Genomic DNA, 19,558 nt, shown 5'->3' with positions numbered 1-19,558 from the left:
CAACACAGATCTGTCTCTGGAGAGTCTTATTGCAATTATAAAAATGTACTGTGTCCTTCCAGGGAGGAAGTACTTGGACTTGTTTGCTCTGTAGCTGCAACTTTGGCTGCTTGGAGAGCAGAATTGATAGCAGACTTTGCAAGAAGCCAGATCCAGTCTTCTTCAACTGATGGACCAGTTGCACACCAGCTTAACATTGAGAGTAAAAGTAGACAAGGGGATTGATTCTGAGGGTTCAGAGGCTTTTATTAGGAGAAAAGCATGATAATTCTATTCATTTTATATTATGAAATCATGTGTTTGCTTAGGTTGGAAGCTTTCTGAGAATTTACAGTCTGCATACAAAACAAGCCAGTGCTGAGAACCAGCCTGATGTTTCCTATGTAGAATTTCATCTTCATGGTGGCACCTGTTATGGTCGAGGAATTAGGGTTCTGCCAGAAAATAATCCAGATGTCAAAGAACTAAAAGCGTAAGTTCTGTAAATAAACTTTGAGATTAGTCTGGAAGTTTAAATGCAGTATTTTAGAATTTTAGTTCCAGTAAACAGGAAGCTATTTACATTTTTAAGTGCTTTGGGGGCTGATTACATGTAGGTACCCAGTGCTTCTGGAGTGGAATGAGGTTGCCATATGGTACTACCACACCACAGAACAGTTTTCAAAAAAGGGTAGGTAAGTGAGTATTAAATTTTCCAATTGAAACTATGAGAGGAGTTTAGATTAACAAATCATAATGGTCCAAGTTATGATTTAGCCAAGCTAGCAGGTGTTGTAAACATAATACTCTTCTTAAAAGTGGCATGCAGTCTTTTAATGATGAAGGTGCCAATTAGGCAAAGTAATTAAGCATTTGCTTCACTTAAAGCATGTGCTTAGGTCCAGTTGAAGTCAGTGAGATTTAAGTCCATGTTTAAAGCAAGGCATATCAATAAATACTGTATTGAATTAGGGCCCATAGGCAAAGAATAGCTCAGGTTCAAGGTCTCAATTTTATATTTCAAAAGTCTGCATTCCAGCAGCATAGTTCTCTCTTTGTGCTATATAGGATATTGATTCAGAGGGTCTCTCCTACTGAATCTTCAATAAACATGCCTATAGCCCTTGGATTCTTTTCTGCTTTATGTCCGTACAAGAGTTTCTATTGTATTTAAACATTCTAGCTGGACTCTGTGAAGACAAGGTTCACATCCTTGATACCTTTAAGATCTATTGAATACACCAGAAAATGTATATCTTTAAAATCTTTGTTCTTATCTTTATAGATTCATGGATTCTGTGAATCTCACAGAGAGTCAAAACATGGAGAGCATGTCTTCACTGGAATTGGATGGCATTTTTGGCAGTCTATCATGTAAGAGCAATTGGAAATTGATTCATTATTTCTTGCTACATGAAAATAATACTGGTCATGTTAAATTTATTATTGCTTTAAAGAAGACATGGAATGTTTTTCTTTCATTTAAACAAAAAGTATTTGGGAGATACAAGATACATTTCTATTAGACCAGAAACCAATATTCTCTTATTCTTCTGTCTCACAGCAGAAGATTGTCATGTAAATAAATGAATGTTAAAAAGGACTTGGTAAAGAGTTAACTTAAACATAGAGGGTAAGATCTTCACTTCACTGTAATGTAGCACTGTTTTGAAACAGCACTATGTTAAAGCACACTAGAGAACATTTAGTGTGTACCAGCAGGGTGTACACACCAATTAATGTGCAACTAGTGTGCTTCAGAAAGCACACCCTCATAGCGCATTACCCCACTGTGTACAAATCCTTAACAGGAAACATGTTCATAAAAAAACAGAATGCTGGTTTAAGGAAACTCGCATCAAAAGTAAGGTGTCTACCTAAGAAAGAGACAACCCTTTGCCTATGATGACACATAGGAATAGTAGCAAAATACTCACTATCTCTGTTTTGAAGAACTAAGATTCTAGAATCTGTTCTCCTTTTCTGGGTATGTCATGAGTGTTGCTTCCATTTCATTCTGTGTATGTTACCTGCATAAATCTCCCACTCATCAAAAAGACAATAGACCCTTATGAGCTAATATACAGATGTTTAAGGGAATGATGCTATGGTTTTAGAAATTCAGTACATACAAACTTTTTTTAAAATAAAAAAGTATTTGGAGGGAGAAGTTTGCAGCTACTATTGGATTCATATTTAATATACCTTTTCAACAGTTATCTCTTATATTAATTCTTTTTTGTGTAGAATGGAATCTTGTGGAACTGAATCTATTTAGGAGACCCTCACTGCTCTTATATTCCACTGTGGTGAAAACCATTGTAGACAGAACCTCAGAATTGCTATAAGACTAAGAGAAAAGGCCTTGGGTTTGTTTTAAAGCAAATTACCTGTTAGCTGTCAGATTATGAAGTTATAGACTTCTGAACTTTTGATGAGGTCAGGAACAATGAGAATAGTGAATAAATTATTCCTAGAACTCAGTCTGCCAGGCAGGAGAAGTTAATGTCCAGAGCTGTTGATCAGGAAAAAAGCACTTTTCAGTGTCCTTGAGCTTAACAGAAATCTATGTCCGTAAAAGACACCAGATATCCTATAGTGTATGGAATCTAATTGCAGAGATGTTAACTGTAATACCGTTCTTTGTTAACAAATATAGAAAACAAGATTTGGGTGAAAGTAGAAGTGCAGCTCAAATGTGAAAAGTAACTAGAGCTGTACTAACATACAATGTGTAAACATAAATCTAAAATAAATATTATTATTTATGAAAAAAGATACCTGCACCTGATGAAGCCTTTTACTGTTAGTCTCTTCTCCTATACAGTTTGAGCAAAACCTAAAGGACACTGTGATAATGAAAAGCAGGTCTTGCCCAAACAGAATGGAATGGACCTTTTTATGGTAAGAGGCATTATCAGATGTAGGTATTAATCTATTGTAAAGCATCTTTCATGGTTTAAAACACTTTAAGTGACACATTTATATGATCATACATTTTCAATTGTCTACCATTGGACCATATTTGCTCTAGTTAGTGGACAAACAAACACCTATGAAAAACAAAATAAAACACAAGGCGTAAGTCAGGGATCAAAAGCAGGTGGATTTTTGAATGATTAGGGGATGCCATTACCATTAACAGTGTAGATAGGAGAGAGATTTTCCCAACTAAAAAAAATACAAATTTCTCAACTATAAATGACATCGAGACAAATAAAAATGTAGTTTTACGTAGAGTATTAAGTTTTCATCAGTGATTACATTAATTTTTTCCTATTAACTGAAATGCAGCAATTATCTATAACTCAGAATTAATAACAATCGTACAGTGTTAAGTGGTTAGTAGCAATGTCATATTCAATTAACACAATTATTTTTCCTTCAAAGTATGTCATTTTTTAACAGACCAGTCATATTCAGAGAGATGCCAGCAGTTGTCTGTTACAGGTAGGAAACATTTTTTTTTATACCAAGTTGGTAGACTTCTTACAAATAGTCTTAGAAGGATTAGAAGTTTATCTGTAAATTTCAGTAAATTTCAATTTCAGTGTACGCACACATACTGATGAAAAAAATATTTCCATTGATGATGATCAAAATTTACAAATGGTCCAAGTAACAATAATGCTGCTAGAGAACTTATTAGAGTTTAATTTAAGGATATTTGCTTTGTATATTTTGACATGTGATGTTGACAATTTGTGTTTTAATGGTTAGAAAGCGTAACTTTTTGAATCATTACTGTCTGACCCCTCCCAATTGTCTGACGATTCCCCCCCATAATTTCCAATATATGTGAACATTTAAAATCATAAAAATAGAAAAAGCTTAAAAATAAATAGATATTATCCATCAAAATTAAAAGAAAATAAAAATCGAATTTTGCCAAGCCTACTTATAAATAATAAGGATGAATGTTGAGATGTTAGCTACAAAACTGTTGAAGTAAATTTAATTGTCTAATTACCGTTATGAATATTGTTTTTAAGGAAGATATGCATTTAGATGTAGATAAAGCCACACTACAAATTGGGCAGTTATGTCTATTGGATGCTAATATGTTCAGCCTTGTATTTTCATCCTCTCATTTGCAAGTATCTTGCTCTAATCACCTTTGTTGAAATATCCTATTGCATTTGTTTCATTGTATTGGAACATTTTTAAATAGGAAGAAATTATGATATTTCAAAAACCATTCTTCTTAAAATATGTAGGATTTTTCCCTACTTGAATCCTTTTCACCCAGGGTTAAATCATTGCAGACTTTGGGAACATCTTGCATCTTAAAGGCCAAAGGAACAATATTAAACATTGCACTTGTAAAACGGAGGCTGCAGCCACAAATACATTTCTCAAGAGTTCTGTCAACTCAGCTAATACCTGTTACTGCCACTCTTTTCATAAAAATGGACATGTGATTTGTCAAAACTGGCTTAAGTGTTGCAAGAAGACCATTTTACTTTACCAGGGTTTGCAAATCTAACAATCAGTTCCATGGGAATTGTAATTGCAGCCATCAGCTGAATTACTTAGCTACAGCTGCACACAGGTTCTGCAAAAGTAATTTCTCAAATGTGCTTATAGACTTTAAGATCCAATAGAGTATCTTTACTTTTTTCAAGAAAATTCTAAAATTAAAAAAAAAAAAAAAGTAGTGGAAATTCTTTAAACACATCCCTGTGATGGTCCCATCCACTCACCTTATTGTGCACTTTTTTTTTTCAGATATTGTTTGTTGCTTAATAGCTTGTATTTTTATTGCTTTACAGTATTAACAGATCATCAGCATTTAGATGACACAGCACTGAATACTATTTTGAACAGCACTGCTCCTCAACAGTATCGCATTAGAGCAAAACTGAGAACTTTTAAACCCCAGAAGCTCTATCAGTCTGTTAAACTTTATTGTTCAAAATGCAACTCACTGTAAGTATTTTACATAATAACGGTAAAAGTTACAGATTGCTCAGTATGTTTTAGGAATCTTAGGTAATCTTTTAAATATTTTCATCTTTCTTTTAACACTGAAGATGAGTTGAATTTAAATCCATTTTGTTTCAAGCAAAGGCTTAAAAGCTTACTGAAATTAGTTGGGGAAAACTGGAATCATATGGGATATGCTTACTAAGTTCTATTCAGTGGCTCCAGAATTCTAGTTTCTGTTCCAGTTTGCAAATTTGGCACTCAATTTTGCCCTGGACCTAGAAGCAAGATTTACCTAACCCTACTCTTACAATTTTTTGAGTATCCGATCACAATAATCTGTTGGTATCCACATAACTATCTGTATTTTGGCTTTTAGAATTCTAGAATGGTGGAGACTACCAGTTCAATTAGAGACAGAGTTTTGCTTTATTTTCAAAGTGATTTTATCTAATGGAAAAATACCATTGGAAAACTGTCAGATATCAATTTTGTCTTGGCAAAACTCACTACTGTAAGTTAAGTAAAAATTCAGGAAATCTCTGATGTTTCAAGTAAGTGCATTGAATATGTTAAATAACGTTAACATAATTTCACCTTCTAGCACATCATGAAGAGCAGAGTAGTATGTGTGTTTAAGAGTCTTACTTCTGGGTTTTAATCCTAGATTTCATAAAATCACCTTGGAAAGAGTTTTAACATCTCTCAGTGTCCCATCTTTAAAAGGAGGATAATGCCTTTCTTATAGAGAAGGGTTGTATGGATTAATAACGGTCATTAAAAGATGATCCTGAAAACTGATGAGCTCTCTGCCCCAGCACGTGCTTAACTTTAGTTTACTCAAATGCTTAAAGTTGAGCATGTGCTGAAATGTTTTGCTAAAATGCGGCCAGACCACTCAGTTTCTTTCAAGATCGAGCCCTCTGTGTGGTGAAAATGTATACATCTGTATACCACTGTATACATCACTGTGCAGTATTATCTTATGAGACTTTCTTACAATATGTTATTTATACAGAAGCTTTCAGCCCAAGGTACTTTACAAACTGGGCTAACTTCTGACTGCATCTGGACATACACTTGAAAAGTCACAGCCAGAGTGGGGAGTTTCATCCTGTTCCTTCCTCCTCCACAAAACTGCAGAAGGACTGTTCTGAAGTTGCTCTGTAAATGGAGCTGAGGAGAGGGGCATTCCATCATGGTATCAGGGGTACCCATATATTCCACTTCCCCATCTATAAAATGGGGAATAATAGCACTTCCCTACCTCAAAATGCTGTTTTGAGCATAAATACATTAAAGATTGTGATTTGCTTTGAGATCTACTGATGAAAAGTGCTATATGAGAGCTAAGTGTTATTATCATAGACTTTAAGGCCAGAAGGGGCCATAATGATAATCTAGTTTGACCTCAGCCACCCACTTCTGTAGTAGGCCCTTAACTATGGCGAGTTAGTGAAGTCTTCAAGGAAATGAGTTTTATTTTAATAATCCATGGTACAGTTCAGTTCTAACAATTTAATAACATTGTCCTTTATTAGACAAACATCTATATTTTACAATTAATAATTAAAGATGTTACTGGTTTAAAAAAAAGGGTTCTTCATTTGAGTAGAGCTGTCAAAAATTTGATAGGACTTTTTTATATATATATTTCATATTTAATTTAATTTTTTATATTTTCCTTTTATTTTAAATAAAATATTTTTAAAAATGAAAATTTTAAAACCAAAATGTTTTGATTGACCCAAAACAAAAAAGTTGGAAAAATTTTGTTTGGTGAGAAAATTTCAAAATTTGATAAGTTCCAGTGCAGAATGAAATGCTTTAAAAATCATGTAGCAAATGAATAAATAAATACAAATGCCAATAGAAGAAAAAAACAGACACAATTAATACTGAATACTCTTTCATGCAATACAGTTATGCGTTCAGAAGCATGCTCTGGTTGGAATTTTGCCTTTGATATCTTTGGGAGCAGGGAAATGGTGTGGATAAATGCTTTTTTAAATAGAGAGATTGAGTTTCTGAAATCTTTTAAAAAAAAAAAAAAAAAAAAAAAAAAACCACACCACAGATCTTTTTTTTTCAGCGTAACAATGTTTCTTGTCTCCTTGTTGCTATTCCACTCAAAGCCAACAAGGCTTTTTCCCCCAACAGAAAGTGTGCCAGAACATTTCCTGTTAAAATTTCATAAGCAATCCACTATCTTTGTGTTCATGATTACACTTATACATTGGCTTGATCCTGCAAGCTATTCCACCATGCAGAGTAAGGAATGCAATGTGTTAGCACTCCAGCACAAGTGCAAACAATGATTATGTGTGGCACAACATAAGGTATTGTCTTGCAGTGGAAAGTGGTCTCAAACAGCTGCTGCTCTTGTGGTGGTTTTTTGTTTTTGTTTTTTTGTTTTTGTTTTTGTTTGTTTTGTTTTTTCAGAATGCATGGTAAAATAGAGTGGGGTAATCTGGGTTTCAGTGCTAAAGAGATACGTGGCCATTTTAGGGCCTATTCCAAAGCCCAGTGCAGTCAGTGGGAATCTTTCTGTTGATTTCAGTGTGGGCTTGGATGAAGGTATTAGGCTTTACCCCTGCTGATGGACAGAATTAGCTTTCTTGGCATGCAGCAGCGGGCTCATTAATGCAGGACTAGTTTTCCTTGAGCTTATATGCACAACACTCCACCCTTAAATTGCTACAACGTGTATATTATCTTTTGTCAAAGATCAGTGTGGAAAGGTAAATTTTCCTCTATATGCTGTTATAATAATATTTCAGTATCTTGTTTGTTTAAAGTACTGCATTTCAGCTACTAGATTTCGAAAGAGAAGCTGCTGCTATTTACCTATTGATTTCTAAAATGTTTTTTAGGCAAGAAGTTCCAGATGGAGATGATTTTGACTTAATATTAAGAGACTGTGCAGCTACAGCTACAAATCCAAAAGTACATAATTCATTGTGGTATGATTCTGCAGTGTGGGATACAGAAAATCAGGGGCAAAGAAAAATAGCTGTTCATTTTGTAAAACATGATGAGCTGCTTCAAGAGCCAGAAGATACTTTAATTATGGTACAAGGTAAGATAGTTAAATTACAGTTATACCACCTATGATGGCACAGTGGTCTTTACCACTAGAAATTTAGGATTTAAGTATTTCTGATTTAAAAACAAAAAGTTAGTGAGTTGTATTTAAAAACAAGCACACACACATTAGAATCAGCTTTAAGAGATGATAAAATCCATTAGAATTTTAAGGTTAGAGGTGGTTGGTTGAGTCTCTTAAGTTTTCAGATAAAATCTAAACTTGCAAATATAGTGGGTTTGGATTTCTGTAAACCAGACAGGAGTCAAATAGCTTTGTATCTGATAAATCCAAACCAAGAAGCTTATTCATGATGCAGCTTTTAAAAAAAATGTACTATCTCCAGCTGGGCTTTTAGGTAGGTACTGTTCTGATTTGGAATGTGATTGAAGATTTTTGGTAAGACTGCAAACGTGGCTGGATAAATAAAAGGCTTCTGATAATGCAGACCTACTATTTACTTTGTCAGCCTCTGGATGTCAGTGTTGTGTCACATAAATAAAGCTGAAGCAGTGTGCTTTTTATCTGATTGCTTTTTAGAAAAGGAGTACTTGTGGCACCTTAGAGACTAACAAATTTATTAGAGCATAAGCTTTCGTGAGCTACAGCTCACTTCATCGGATGCATTTGGTGGAAAAAACAGAGGGGAGATTGATATACACACACAGATAACATGAAACAATGGATTTATCATACACACTGTAAGGAGAGCGATCACTTAAGATAAGCCATCACCAGCAGCGGGGGGGGGGGGCGGGAAGGGAGGAAAACCTTTCATGGTGACAAGCAAGGTAGGCTATTTCCAGCAGTTAACAAGAATATCTGAGGAACAGTGGGGGGTGGGGTGGGGGGGAGAAATAGCATGGGGAAATAGTTTTACTTTGTGTAATGACTCATCCATTCCCAGTCTCTATTCAAGCCTAAGTTAATTGTATCCAGTTTGCAAATTAATTCCAATTCAGCAGTCTCTCGTTGGAGTCTGTTTTTGAAGCTTTTTTGTTGAAGGATAGCCACTCTTAGGTCTGTAATCGAGTGACCAGAGAGATTGAAGTGTTCTCCAACTGGTTTTTGAATGTTATAATTCTTGACATCTGATTTGTGTCCATTTATTCTTTTATGTAGAGACTGTCCAGTTAGACCAATGTACATGGCAGAGGGGCATTGCTGGCACATGATGGAATATATCACATTGGTAGATGCGCAGGTGAACGAGCCTCTGATAGTGTGGCTGATGTGATTAGGCCCTATGATGGTGTCCCCTGAATAGATATGTGGACAGAGTTGGCAACGGGCTTTGTTGCAAGGATAGGTTCCTGGGTTAGTGGTTCTGTTGTGTGGTTGCTGGTGAGTATTTGCTTCAGATTGGGGGGCTGTCTGTAAGCAAGGACTGGCCTGTCTCCCAAGATCTGTGAGAGTGATGGGTCGTCCTTCAGGATAGGTTGTAGATCCTTGATGATGCGTTGGAGAGGTTTTAGTTGAGGGCTGAAGGTGATGGCTAGTGGCGTTCTGTTATTTTCTTTGTTGGGTCTGTCCTGTAGTAGGTGATTTCTGGGTACTCTTCTGGCTCTGTCAGTCTGTTTCTTCACTTCAGCAGGTGGGTATTGTAGTTGTAGGAATGCATGATGGAGATCTTGTAGGTGTTTGTCTCTGTCTGAGGGGTTAGAGCAAATGCGGTTATATCGTAGAGCTCGACTGTAGACAATGGATCGTGTGGTATGATCTGGATGAAAGCTAGAGGCATGTAGGTAGGAATAGCGGTCAATAGGTTTCCGATATAGGGTGGTGTTTATGTGACCATCGCTTATTAGCACCGTAGTGTCCAGGAAGTGGATCTCTTGTGTGGACTGGTCCAGGCTGAGGTTGATGGTGGGATGGAAATTGTTGAAATCCTGGTGGAATTTCTCAAGGGCTTCTTTTCCATGGGTCCAGATGATGAAGATGTCATCAATGTAGCGCAAGTAGAGTAGGGGCATTAGGGGACGAGAGCTGAGGAAGCGTTGTTCTAAGTCAGCCATAAAAATGTTGGCATACTGTGGGGCCATGCGGGTACCCATCACAGTGCCGCTGATTTGAAGGTATACATTGTCCCCAAATGTGAAATAGTTATGGGTGAGGACAAAGTCAAAGTTCAGCCACCAGGTTAGCCGTGACATTATCGGGGATACTGTTCCTGACGGCTTGTAGTCCATCTTTATGTGGAATGTTGGTGTAGAGGGCTTCTACATCCATAGTGGCTAGGATGGTGTTTTTAGGAAGATCACCAATGGACTGTAGTTTCCTCAGGAAGTCAGTGGTGTCTCGAAGATAGCTGGGAGTGCTGGTAACGTAGGGCCTGAGGAGGGAGTCTACATAGCCAGACCATTCTGCTGTCAGGGTGGCAATGCCTGAGATGATGGGGTGTCCAGGATTTCCAGGTTTATGAATCTTGGGTAGCAGATAGAATACCCCAGGTCAGGGTTCTAGGAGTGTGTCTGTGTGGATTTGTTCTTGTGCTTTTTCAGGGAGTTTCTTGAGCAAATGCTGTAGTTTCTTTTGGTAACTCTCAGTGGGATCAGAAGGTAATGGCTTGTAGAAAGTGGTGTTGGAGAGCTGCCTAGTAGCCTCTTGTTCATACTCCGACCTATTCATGATGACGACAGCACCTCCTTTGTCAGCCTTTTTGATTATGATGTCAGAGTTGTTTTTGAGGCTGTGGATGGCATTGTGTTCTGCATGGCTGAGGTTATGGGGCAAGCGATGCTGCTTTTGTCTGGCTATGTAGACTCCCTCCTCAGGTGGGAGGGAGTCTATCACACTATCTTACAGTGTGTATGATAAACCCATTGTTTCATGTTCTCTGTGTGTGTATATCAGTCTCCCCTCTGTTTTTTCCACCAAATGCATCCGATGAAGTGAGTTGTAGCTCACAAAAGCTTATGCTCTAATAAATTTCTTAGTCTCTAAGGTGCCACAAATACTCCTTTTCTTTTTGCGAATACAGACTAACACGGCTGCTACTCTGAAACCTGCTTTTTTAGGGGGAGAGAAAAAAAGCCACCTAACTTTAAACAAAGCAATTTAGGCAAAGATATAAATAAGGATGTTTGGATAGAATGTAAATAAGAAATTTTTGCACAGCTTCACATTCTGAATTTAAAACAAGGTCACAGTATCCAAGTGGATCAAAGTGGAAGGGCAAGGGTGAGTCAGTTGGCCGTTTCCATGGACAGATCATTAGGGTTAATGACAAAGCCCCTTCTGTTTGCTACTTAGCTTATTATCTGACTAGTTTCAACAGTAGTCTGCTTTGTGGTGTGTCCCCACATTCTTCAATCTGTTGATATAATTTTCTTCCTTTGTAAAAACCTTGTCTCCCCAGTTCTCTTTTTTTTCCTCCCAAAATAACCAAACAATATGCATTGCTCTGCAAATCACTGGAAAGGATTAAAGCGCCAGCAGCTGAATGTGAGAGAGAGAGAGAGAGAGAGAGAGAGAGAGAGAGAGAGAGAGAGTGCATGTGGGGTGGAAGTGAAAGACACAATTGTAAATCTTCATATATTTACTAATAGAAACTTTAGCTGACCAGTATGTCAGTTCATTTTCTCCTTCCAAATACTGATAATGGAATAAAGAAAAGGAGTACTTGTGGCACCTTAGAGACTAACAAATTTATTAGAGCATAAGCTTTCGTGAGCTACAGCTCACTTCATCGGATGCATTTGGTGGAAAAAACAGAGGAGAGATTTATATACACACACACAGAGAACATGAAACAATGGGTTTATCATACACTGATCACTCTCCTTACAGTGTGTATGATAAACCCATTGTTTCATGTTCTCTGTGTGTGTGTATATAAATCTCTCCTCTGTTTTTTCCACCAAATGCATCCGATGAAGTGAGCTGTAGCTCACGAAAGCTTATGCTCTAATAAATTTGTTAGTCTCTAAGGTGCCACAAGTACTCCTTTTCTTTTTGCGAATACAGACTAACACGGCTGCTACTCTGAAACCTGTGATAATGGAATGTGTCTAAAAAAGATGGCTACTCGCAGAATTTGGACTTTTTACTTTTTTAATTTACAAGTTCTGGGAGGAATTTTTTGAGTGTTCCCAGATACATCCTTCCCTAATTTCTCCACATACACACAATAGCAGCTATTCTTCTGGCCAAGTAGATCTAAATATTACTCTTGGTGTTGCATAAGCAGCTTGCTTTAGTACAGTATGAGATCGTCCCTTCCCCAGAGAGGGTTGTTGTTGTTTTTTTTTTGCCTCTGTTGAGCTGAGAGTTGAAATAGAGCTAAATCCAGGAAACAGATTCGCTGCTAGGTCAGCCTTTATTTAAACAACTTTCAGTGTACATAAATATAACTAATTTGTGGCAAACCTTAAAAAAGGTGGAGTTTAAAATATTGATTATATTTAGATTAACATGTACTATCATTTACTTTTTATCCAGTAAATGTACTCTGATTCATTTCAAAGGATAGCTATTGTTAATCTGACACATTTGTTGATGTTGAATTGTTAGTACGTTGAAATCATTGTCTAGATTGACTTTGTATTCCAAATACCTTTAAATTATGGAGGCATCCCAATGGTTCCATAGTTAAGGCTGTAGTGAGTTTTATGCTTAACACATGATTTAAATCCTTTGTCTGACCATAACATTTCAAGCATTGTGTTCTGAAGAGGTTGTTGCTATGGCACAGGACTGGATTCTATTCTTGGCTCTGCTATGTAACCCCAAGCAAGTCATTTCATGTCTCTGTGCCTCCGTTCCCCTCCCAAGTTTTATTCATCTTTTATGGTTTTATTATTCGTAGGTACTGTCTCTTACTATGTATTTGTACAGTGCCTAGCACAGTTGGGCCCTGATCTGGTTGGTTTCTCTAGTCACTCCTGCATGATAAATAACTGTAATAACAATAATAATAAAATATATGAGACAAAGCCATAGTTCCTATAATAATGCATTTGTAAGATCTTAAATCTAATTTAAACTAAAGTTGTTTTTGGAGAAAGTTACTTATTTCAGGAAATTCACTGCTTATTTCTTTCCTATTATCCATTCATGAACTAATTAATTCCAATGTTATTTAGCCTAAAAGCTAGTGGTTAATTACGTGCGTAACAATAATTACAGGGTAAAGTGTATCAAACTGGTTCTTGAAATTACAAGGAAACTGAATTATACTGTTCTGAGATCAGAGTGTTTCTAGATTCAATCCAGCAACCATATCAGACAAGCACGGCTGTGATTGAAGGACCTGTGATCATTTTAAGAAATTACATTCCTGTATCTCTAAGGGATAAAATGCATGTCTTATGATACTAGACCGAGGTGGGCAAACTATGGCCTGCAGGCCACGTCCATCCCATTGAACCTTTTAATCCGGCCCTCAAGTTCCCACTGGGGAGTGGGGTCGGGGGCTTTGTGCAGCTCCTGGAAGTAGCGGCATGTCCACCATCCAGTTCCTATGCATAGGGGCAGCCAGGGCCAGGGGGCTCCGCACACTCCCCTCACCCCAAGCGCCGCCCCCCGCAGCTCCCACTGGCCAGGAACTGTGGCCAATGGGAGCTGCAGGGGCAGCACCTGTGGACGGGGCATCACGCAGAGCCGCCCGTGCCGTGCTTCCGTGTAGGAGCTGGAGAGGAGCGTGCAGCTGCTTCTGGCAGCTGCGGGGAAGGTGCCTACGGACAGGCCAGCACATAGAGCTACCTAGCTGTGCTTCCAGTAAGCACCGCCTGGAGCCTGAGCCCCTCCCTGCCCCAATCCCCTGCCCCAGCCCTAGTCCTGATCCCCCTCCCATCCTCCAAACCCCTCGGTCCCAGCCCAGAGCACCCACCTGAAGCCCAAACCTCTCATCCCCAGCCAGAGCCCTCAACCCCTCCGCACCCTAGACCCCTGCTCCAGGCCTGATCCCCCTCTTCCCTTTGAACCCCTCAATCCCAACCCAGAGCACCCTCCTGAACCCCAAATCCCTCATCCCCAGCCCCACTCGAGAGTCCACACCCCCAGCCGGAGCCCCCATACCCAATCCCCTGCTCCAGTCCGGAGCCCCGTCCCACACCCTGAACACCTCATTTCTGGCCCCACCCCAGAGCCCTCACCCCCTCCTGCGCCCCAACCCCTAATTTCATGAGCAGTCGTGGCCCGCCATACAATTTCTATACCCAGATGTGGCCCTCGGGCCAGAAAGTTTGCCCACCCCTGTACTCGACTCAGAAAATCCTAGCTTCTCCAGTAATATAAAGCATTCATTTCTAGTCTTGGTAAGTTACCACATAGTACTTAAAATCATATTATTATGTTTACTACTGTGTTGCATTTTTCCCCTCACTTCAGTTCTGATGCTGTTTTAACAGCCACTTGCTCTCATATTGCAAGCTAAAATTTAATATTTTGTACCACTTAAAAGCTGGAAGTGTCAAGCTGTTTTCTAGTGGTATGAAGTGTATTCTAGTTCTGGTCATTCTCAAGACTGCAGCCACTAAAATTGCTGGAAATGTAGTGAAAGAAAAAACAAAGTGTAACTTGAGTAAAGTTACTTTAAGGTCTGTTATCTTGTTAGCTACTATTGTTATCAGGAAATATATTTAAAACATATGTTATGGTATCTTACAGCTTTGATTGCACATGTAGCACATGTGGGTTTTTTTAACATTTTGTTGTCTTTTCATGCAATAATGAGTCACTTTTTAAAAATTTGTGTGGTTGTTCCTATACTTTCAATACATGCAGTACATTAAGGAGTTTCGTCAACACTGGCCTACAGTGATGAATTACAGATGCTGAAATGGATATCTGATAGTCCAAGACAGATGAATCAAGTAATTTAGTATTAAATACAATTAAGAAAACACTTTTTTCTACTTTTAATAGGAGGGATGCTAAAAGAAATCAAAAAACTTTCAAGAAGATTTAAATGTATTATACCTGTGAGATCCACAAAAGAAGATCTTGAGTTACTAGACCTTTCAGCTCCCTTCCTTTTGCAAGGGAAAATATGGCATTATGGGTACGTTATAAGAAAAAAAAGTCTTAATAGTTTAAAAGTGGTTGCAATTAATAGATGTATAGAAAGTTAGTTTGTTTCATTAACTTAATTCCAGTGTCAATTGCAAACAGATATAACTTTACCTTCTAAAGCTTGTTCTTGAAAAGAATTGTCCATGACAATTGCAAAAATTCAATTTGTATGGAAGAAGACGACGACATCGATCTGGATCCTGACCGTGAAACTTATGCTACCATCACTGTAGTTAAGAGAAAAGAAACTTACATTATACACTTCTATTTTCAGGAGCTGACAGCTTTTTTAAAAAAACTACCCATTAGGTTAAAAAAACCTTATTCTCAGCCCACAGACTTTCCTATAATTCTCTGGATGGTAGCGAGGGGTAGGAGAGTTTCCTCAAGGGTCAAAGCTTCTAGGAGGCGGTGGGTATAGGAGCTCAAGGGCTAGGGGTATCAGTGCTTGATTATATGCATATATGCCCTCCCATGCACTTTAAACTACATCCCTTACTTGATGGTATGAAAAGATGGTTATTTGAACTTACCTGTTTTTTCTGCCTTAAAAAATAGAAACGCTCTTGGCCATCAAGAGATGCCTACTTACACACCTCATTGAGGCAAAGGCATTGGTGATACCTGAGGTTCCTGCTGGGCACAGGTCATCACCTGTACAAAGTACCACCCTTTGAACTGTCAGCATGCCCCATGTGATCACTAACTGTTTGGCAGCTCAGCTTCATAGATGGGGCCTTCAGGTGTTTCCTTGTTCCCAAATGTCTGTCTCATAAGAGCCCAGTCTTATAACTATGCCCTACAGGAGATATTTTCCCTCTTTAAATCTTTGGGTTTTATTGTAAACATTGAAAAATCACACTGGTTCCTACGCAGTCTTTCACCTTCCTAGGGGCCATCTTAGATATGACATGAGCCCTAGCTTTTCTGCCCAGGACAAGATTTGAGATCTTCTGGCAGTAAACCTATTCAGGTCCAGAGGAGCAGGAGCAGTAGTTTTGCATTTGGCCTGATGGCAGCTTGTACCCTTGTTGCCCTCTTTGCATGGGTATGAATGTGTCCCTTGCAGAGGTGGTTCATTCTACTGTGCAGACCAAATCATGGCCTGTACATTATAGTTTCCTTTTTTCAGAAGGTTTGTGATTCTCTTTTGTAGTGAAAGCTCCCAAAGTTTGTCTCAAAGAGAAGCCCATCCCACAGCCAGCACCTTGAATAATGGTAGACACAAAGGCCTCCAAACTTGGGAGTTCATTTAGGAAACGTGAAGGTTCATGATGTTTCAAAGTCTCACTTGTGTGTACTTACCAAAGGACAACAAGTTAAGACTTTTACAGTAATATCAAATATGCACCAAGGTATGCTTGGTGTAGGGGCGATCCTTGAATTCCCTGACAACTATACATTTAAAATCTAAGCCTTTGCAATTTTCATTAACGGTCTTACATTTCATCTATGTAGAATTTTTGGGTATTATCTTATTGCCCATGTAGTTGTCCTAACTCTGAATGCCACATATTCTATGTAACATATTTTAAAGGTATGAATTGTATTCTTGCAACGTATTAAACCAAATTCTGCTATAGTTTCTCCATTGTAAAACCAGAGTGACTTTATTGATATCTGCTTCACACCAGTGTAAGTGGGAGCAGAATTAGGTCCACTGATTCTACATGACAAATTTGCTTTTAAAGCTAATCTTAAAGATAATAAATGTCAATTTTATGTTACAACTGTAACATACTAGCACAGAAGCTTATTTTGAGGGCAGAATGATGCTACCATAACTTTGTTTCTTAGGGCAAATGAAAACAACTTTATATGGACATCTCTCAACATAAGATATTTTTATTCACTTACAGTATTTTAGTTGCTGTCTTACATCTTGTAAAAGTTTGATGATGATACATTAGTACTCCAGGGATAAAAAGGAGAGGTTCTTTTAATAACTCATAATTAAAATATTTTAGGCACAGGTTAAGCCAAAATCCTATACTAATAATCTTATAAGCCTATCATGTTTTTAATACATAGTAGAGTTTCAGATTTGTTACTGTTGTTACAAAATGGCACATTGTAAGTATTGTTAAACAACCAAAAGTGTTAGTGTATGAATATGTGCTCAGTTGGTATTGGTGCACAGTTAGTCTTTTTTATTCAATTAGGCTCTTTTGTGGGTCAAAATAACTTTTTGTAGCTGGTGATTCATAAGGAGCATTAATGTAGTTTAGTACTTTAGATGTTGTACGAAGCTTCTCTACCTTAAAAAACCTGATTTGTAAACTTTTCTTAGTGGAGGTGGTTTGCATCTCCATTGAGTAACTTTATTTGAATAAACTTGTTTGGCGCAGAATGAAAAAGCTAATAGTTCATCACCGTGAAGTATGTACACTATCAGCATCTTATTTTAAATGTCAGGTGCAAAGAGTGTTCAAATCAGAAGACTATCCAGAGTCTCAGTTCCCTTGCAGAAGAAGAACCATCATGGGAGCCCACTGAAATAGCCCGAGGTTAGCTAACTTCATTATGCCTGAACTAGATTGTGCCTTGATTCTTAAGGTAGATGCAAATTGTCTCAATGAATGGATTACACTTTTGCTCAGATCTTTGTGTCCTATGGATGCATGTGTATTTGCATATATGATTACCTTTTTAGAATATTAATTAAAGATGAACAGAAAAACTTTTTACCTGTCGGAATGTGAGCTCATTATTTAATGTTTATTCTGTACTAGGTGGCATTTTAACAATTAAGATAGTGCAGGTGTAACGAATCTTTGGTTACCTACTTTATAGATGCACACAAACACATATGTAGCATCAGGAATAAAATTTGTACCATGCACAAGTCTTTCACTTGAGCCAAATGTGAATCTTCCTTAGCTGTAAATGATAGTAAGGTTTGTATCTTTTTTAAACCCTACCCTTAGAGGACATAAACACTAGCCTACTACATAACCCAGGGAACTGGTGAAGAGTTCATCACTCAAGTCAAAAGGGTTTGAGCCCCTAACTCCCCTTTCTGCTTTTGAAAATCTCCCTGTCTATTCCTTGCTTTAGATAGTCTCATCAACTGATGGAAGGAAAACAGAGCCCTGGGAAATACAATGGGTAAAGAAGATAACAGTTCGAACTGTTTCTAAATTTAATTATTTTAAATCAGTTCACATCCTAATAAGGATTTGCAATCTCAAGAAGTATCTAAGTCTGACTGATTTTATTAAAGAATACAAACTACTGCAGAAGCATAATTTGTCTCACAAATATCCTCTCATGTTTATTCTGTATTAGTAAATGTAAGCTAACACATAACTTACAGTATCAAAGTGTGTTCGTTAGAAATTTACTTCCCCCCAAATAAAAAAAAAAAACTAAATTAAATGAAAGCTTTCCAACAAATTAAATAAAAGCAGTAGTTGGGAGATGCGTAATTCCTCACAGCATAATTCATCAACATATCAGTGTGGCTACTGCATGAAAACCAATTTTGTCTGGCTGAATAAATAGCTTTGGTTTGGTTAGATTGAACCCTTTGCTTTCAGAATGTACTTCCCTGACATATTTTAGTCACTGAGTGGTTGGATCATGGCAGCATATACAGTATACAGGACTTGTTTATAGGTAAATACTTGATCAACTATTTTACATTTTTCCCCAGAATTGTCTAATTAAAGATAACACAGATATAAAATGGAAAGATATATAAATGTCAATAATACAAAAGTAATGCATATAATATATAACTAATATTTTCATAAGAATTTCAGTTAATATGAAGGTCTATAAGGCAAGAAGTGTGTTAAAAAGCATCAGTTGTTTATATTCAAATACCTGTGGGCTGTAAGAGCCCGAAGTGCAAAGTCTTCCCTATATTACAATTGTGGACTCCTTTTAATGGAGTCTAGACTCTTACTAAACAAAATTTCCTGAAAGTGAACTAGTCTGGAATCATCAGGAGAAACTGAATAAGTGGTGTGTAAACAGGAGATCCACCTTTCTCTTGGAAGAAACTTCAACAATGTTTCTGTAGAGATGTTTATTCTCACATAACTTCAAACATATACTGCAAGCAATTATTTTTACTTATTTTATCAATTTGATTTTAAAAGTATGTGAATATATTTCTAGTTTTAACTGATTATGTATCATTTGCGCATAGAATCAGAATCCTAGAAATGTATGACTGGAAGGGACCTCGAGAGGTTATCTAGTCCAGCCCCCTGTGCTGAGGCAGGACCAACTAAACTTAGACCATCCCTGACAAATGTTTGTCATACCTGTTCTTAAAAACCTCCAATGACGGGATTCTTTAACTTTCCTTGGAAGCATATTCTAGTGCAATTTTTTTTTGTAATATCTAATCTAAATCTCCTTTTCTGCAGAGTAAGCTCATTACTTCTTGTCTTGTCTTCAGTGGATTTGGAGAACAGTTGATCATCATCCTCTTTGTAACAGCCCAAACATAGAATCATAGAATATCAGGGTTGGAAGGGACCTCAGGAGGTCATCTAATCCAAGCCCCTGCTCAAAGTAGGACCAATCCCCAACTAAATCATT

General features: G+C 37.6%; 1 protein-coding gene across 4 annotated transcripts in view; it reads left to right on the top strand.

Annotated features, from left to right (window-relative positions):
* The window catches only part of POT1 (protection of telomeres 1), a 150,257-nt gene that overhangs the window by 117,000 nt on the left and 13,699 nt on the right, over positions 1 to 19,558 (top strand). For 3 of the 4 annotated variants that reach the window (XM_038410206.2, XM_038410224.2, XM_038410267.2), the window contains 7 exons: positions 309 to 472; positions 1,265 to 1,353; positions 3,370 to 3,429; positions 4,752 to 4,908; positions 7,779 to 7,984; positions 14,858 to 14,993; positions 17,420 to 17,511. In XM_038410206.2, coding sequence (XP_038266134.1) covers positions 309 to 472; positions 1,265 to 1,353; positions 3,370 to 3,429; positions 4,752 to 4,908; positions 7,779 to 7,984; positions 14,858 to 14,993; positions 17,420 to 17,511 — 904 coding nt within the window. The remainder of the gene's footprint in view (positions 1 to 308; positions 473 to 1,264; positions 1,354 to 3,369; positions 3,430 to 4,751; positions 4,909 to 7,778; positions 7,985 to 14,857; positions 14,994 to 17,419; positions 17,512 to 19,558) is intronic. The other variant, XM_038410215.2, reaches the window with a different exon arrangement.

Source organism: Dermochelys coriacea, chromosome 1 (assembly GCF_009764565.3).
Source record: "Dermochelys coriacea isolate rDerCor1 chromosome 1, rDerCor1.pri.v4, whole genome shotgun sequence".
In the NCBI taxonomy this organism is placed as follows: Eukaryota; Metazoa; Chordata; order Testudines; family Dermochelyidae; genus Dermochelys; species Dermochelys coriacea.
The sequence above is the reverse complement of the archived record's forward strand: the minus strand, read 5'-3'. Positions and strand labels throughout refer to the sequence as shown.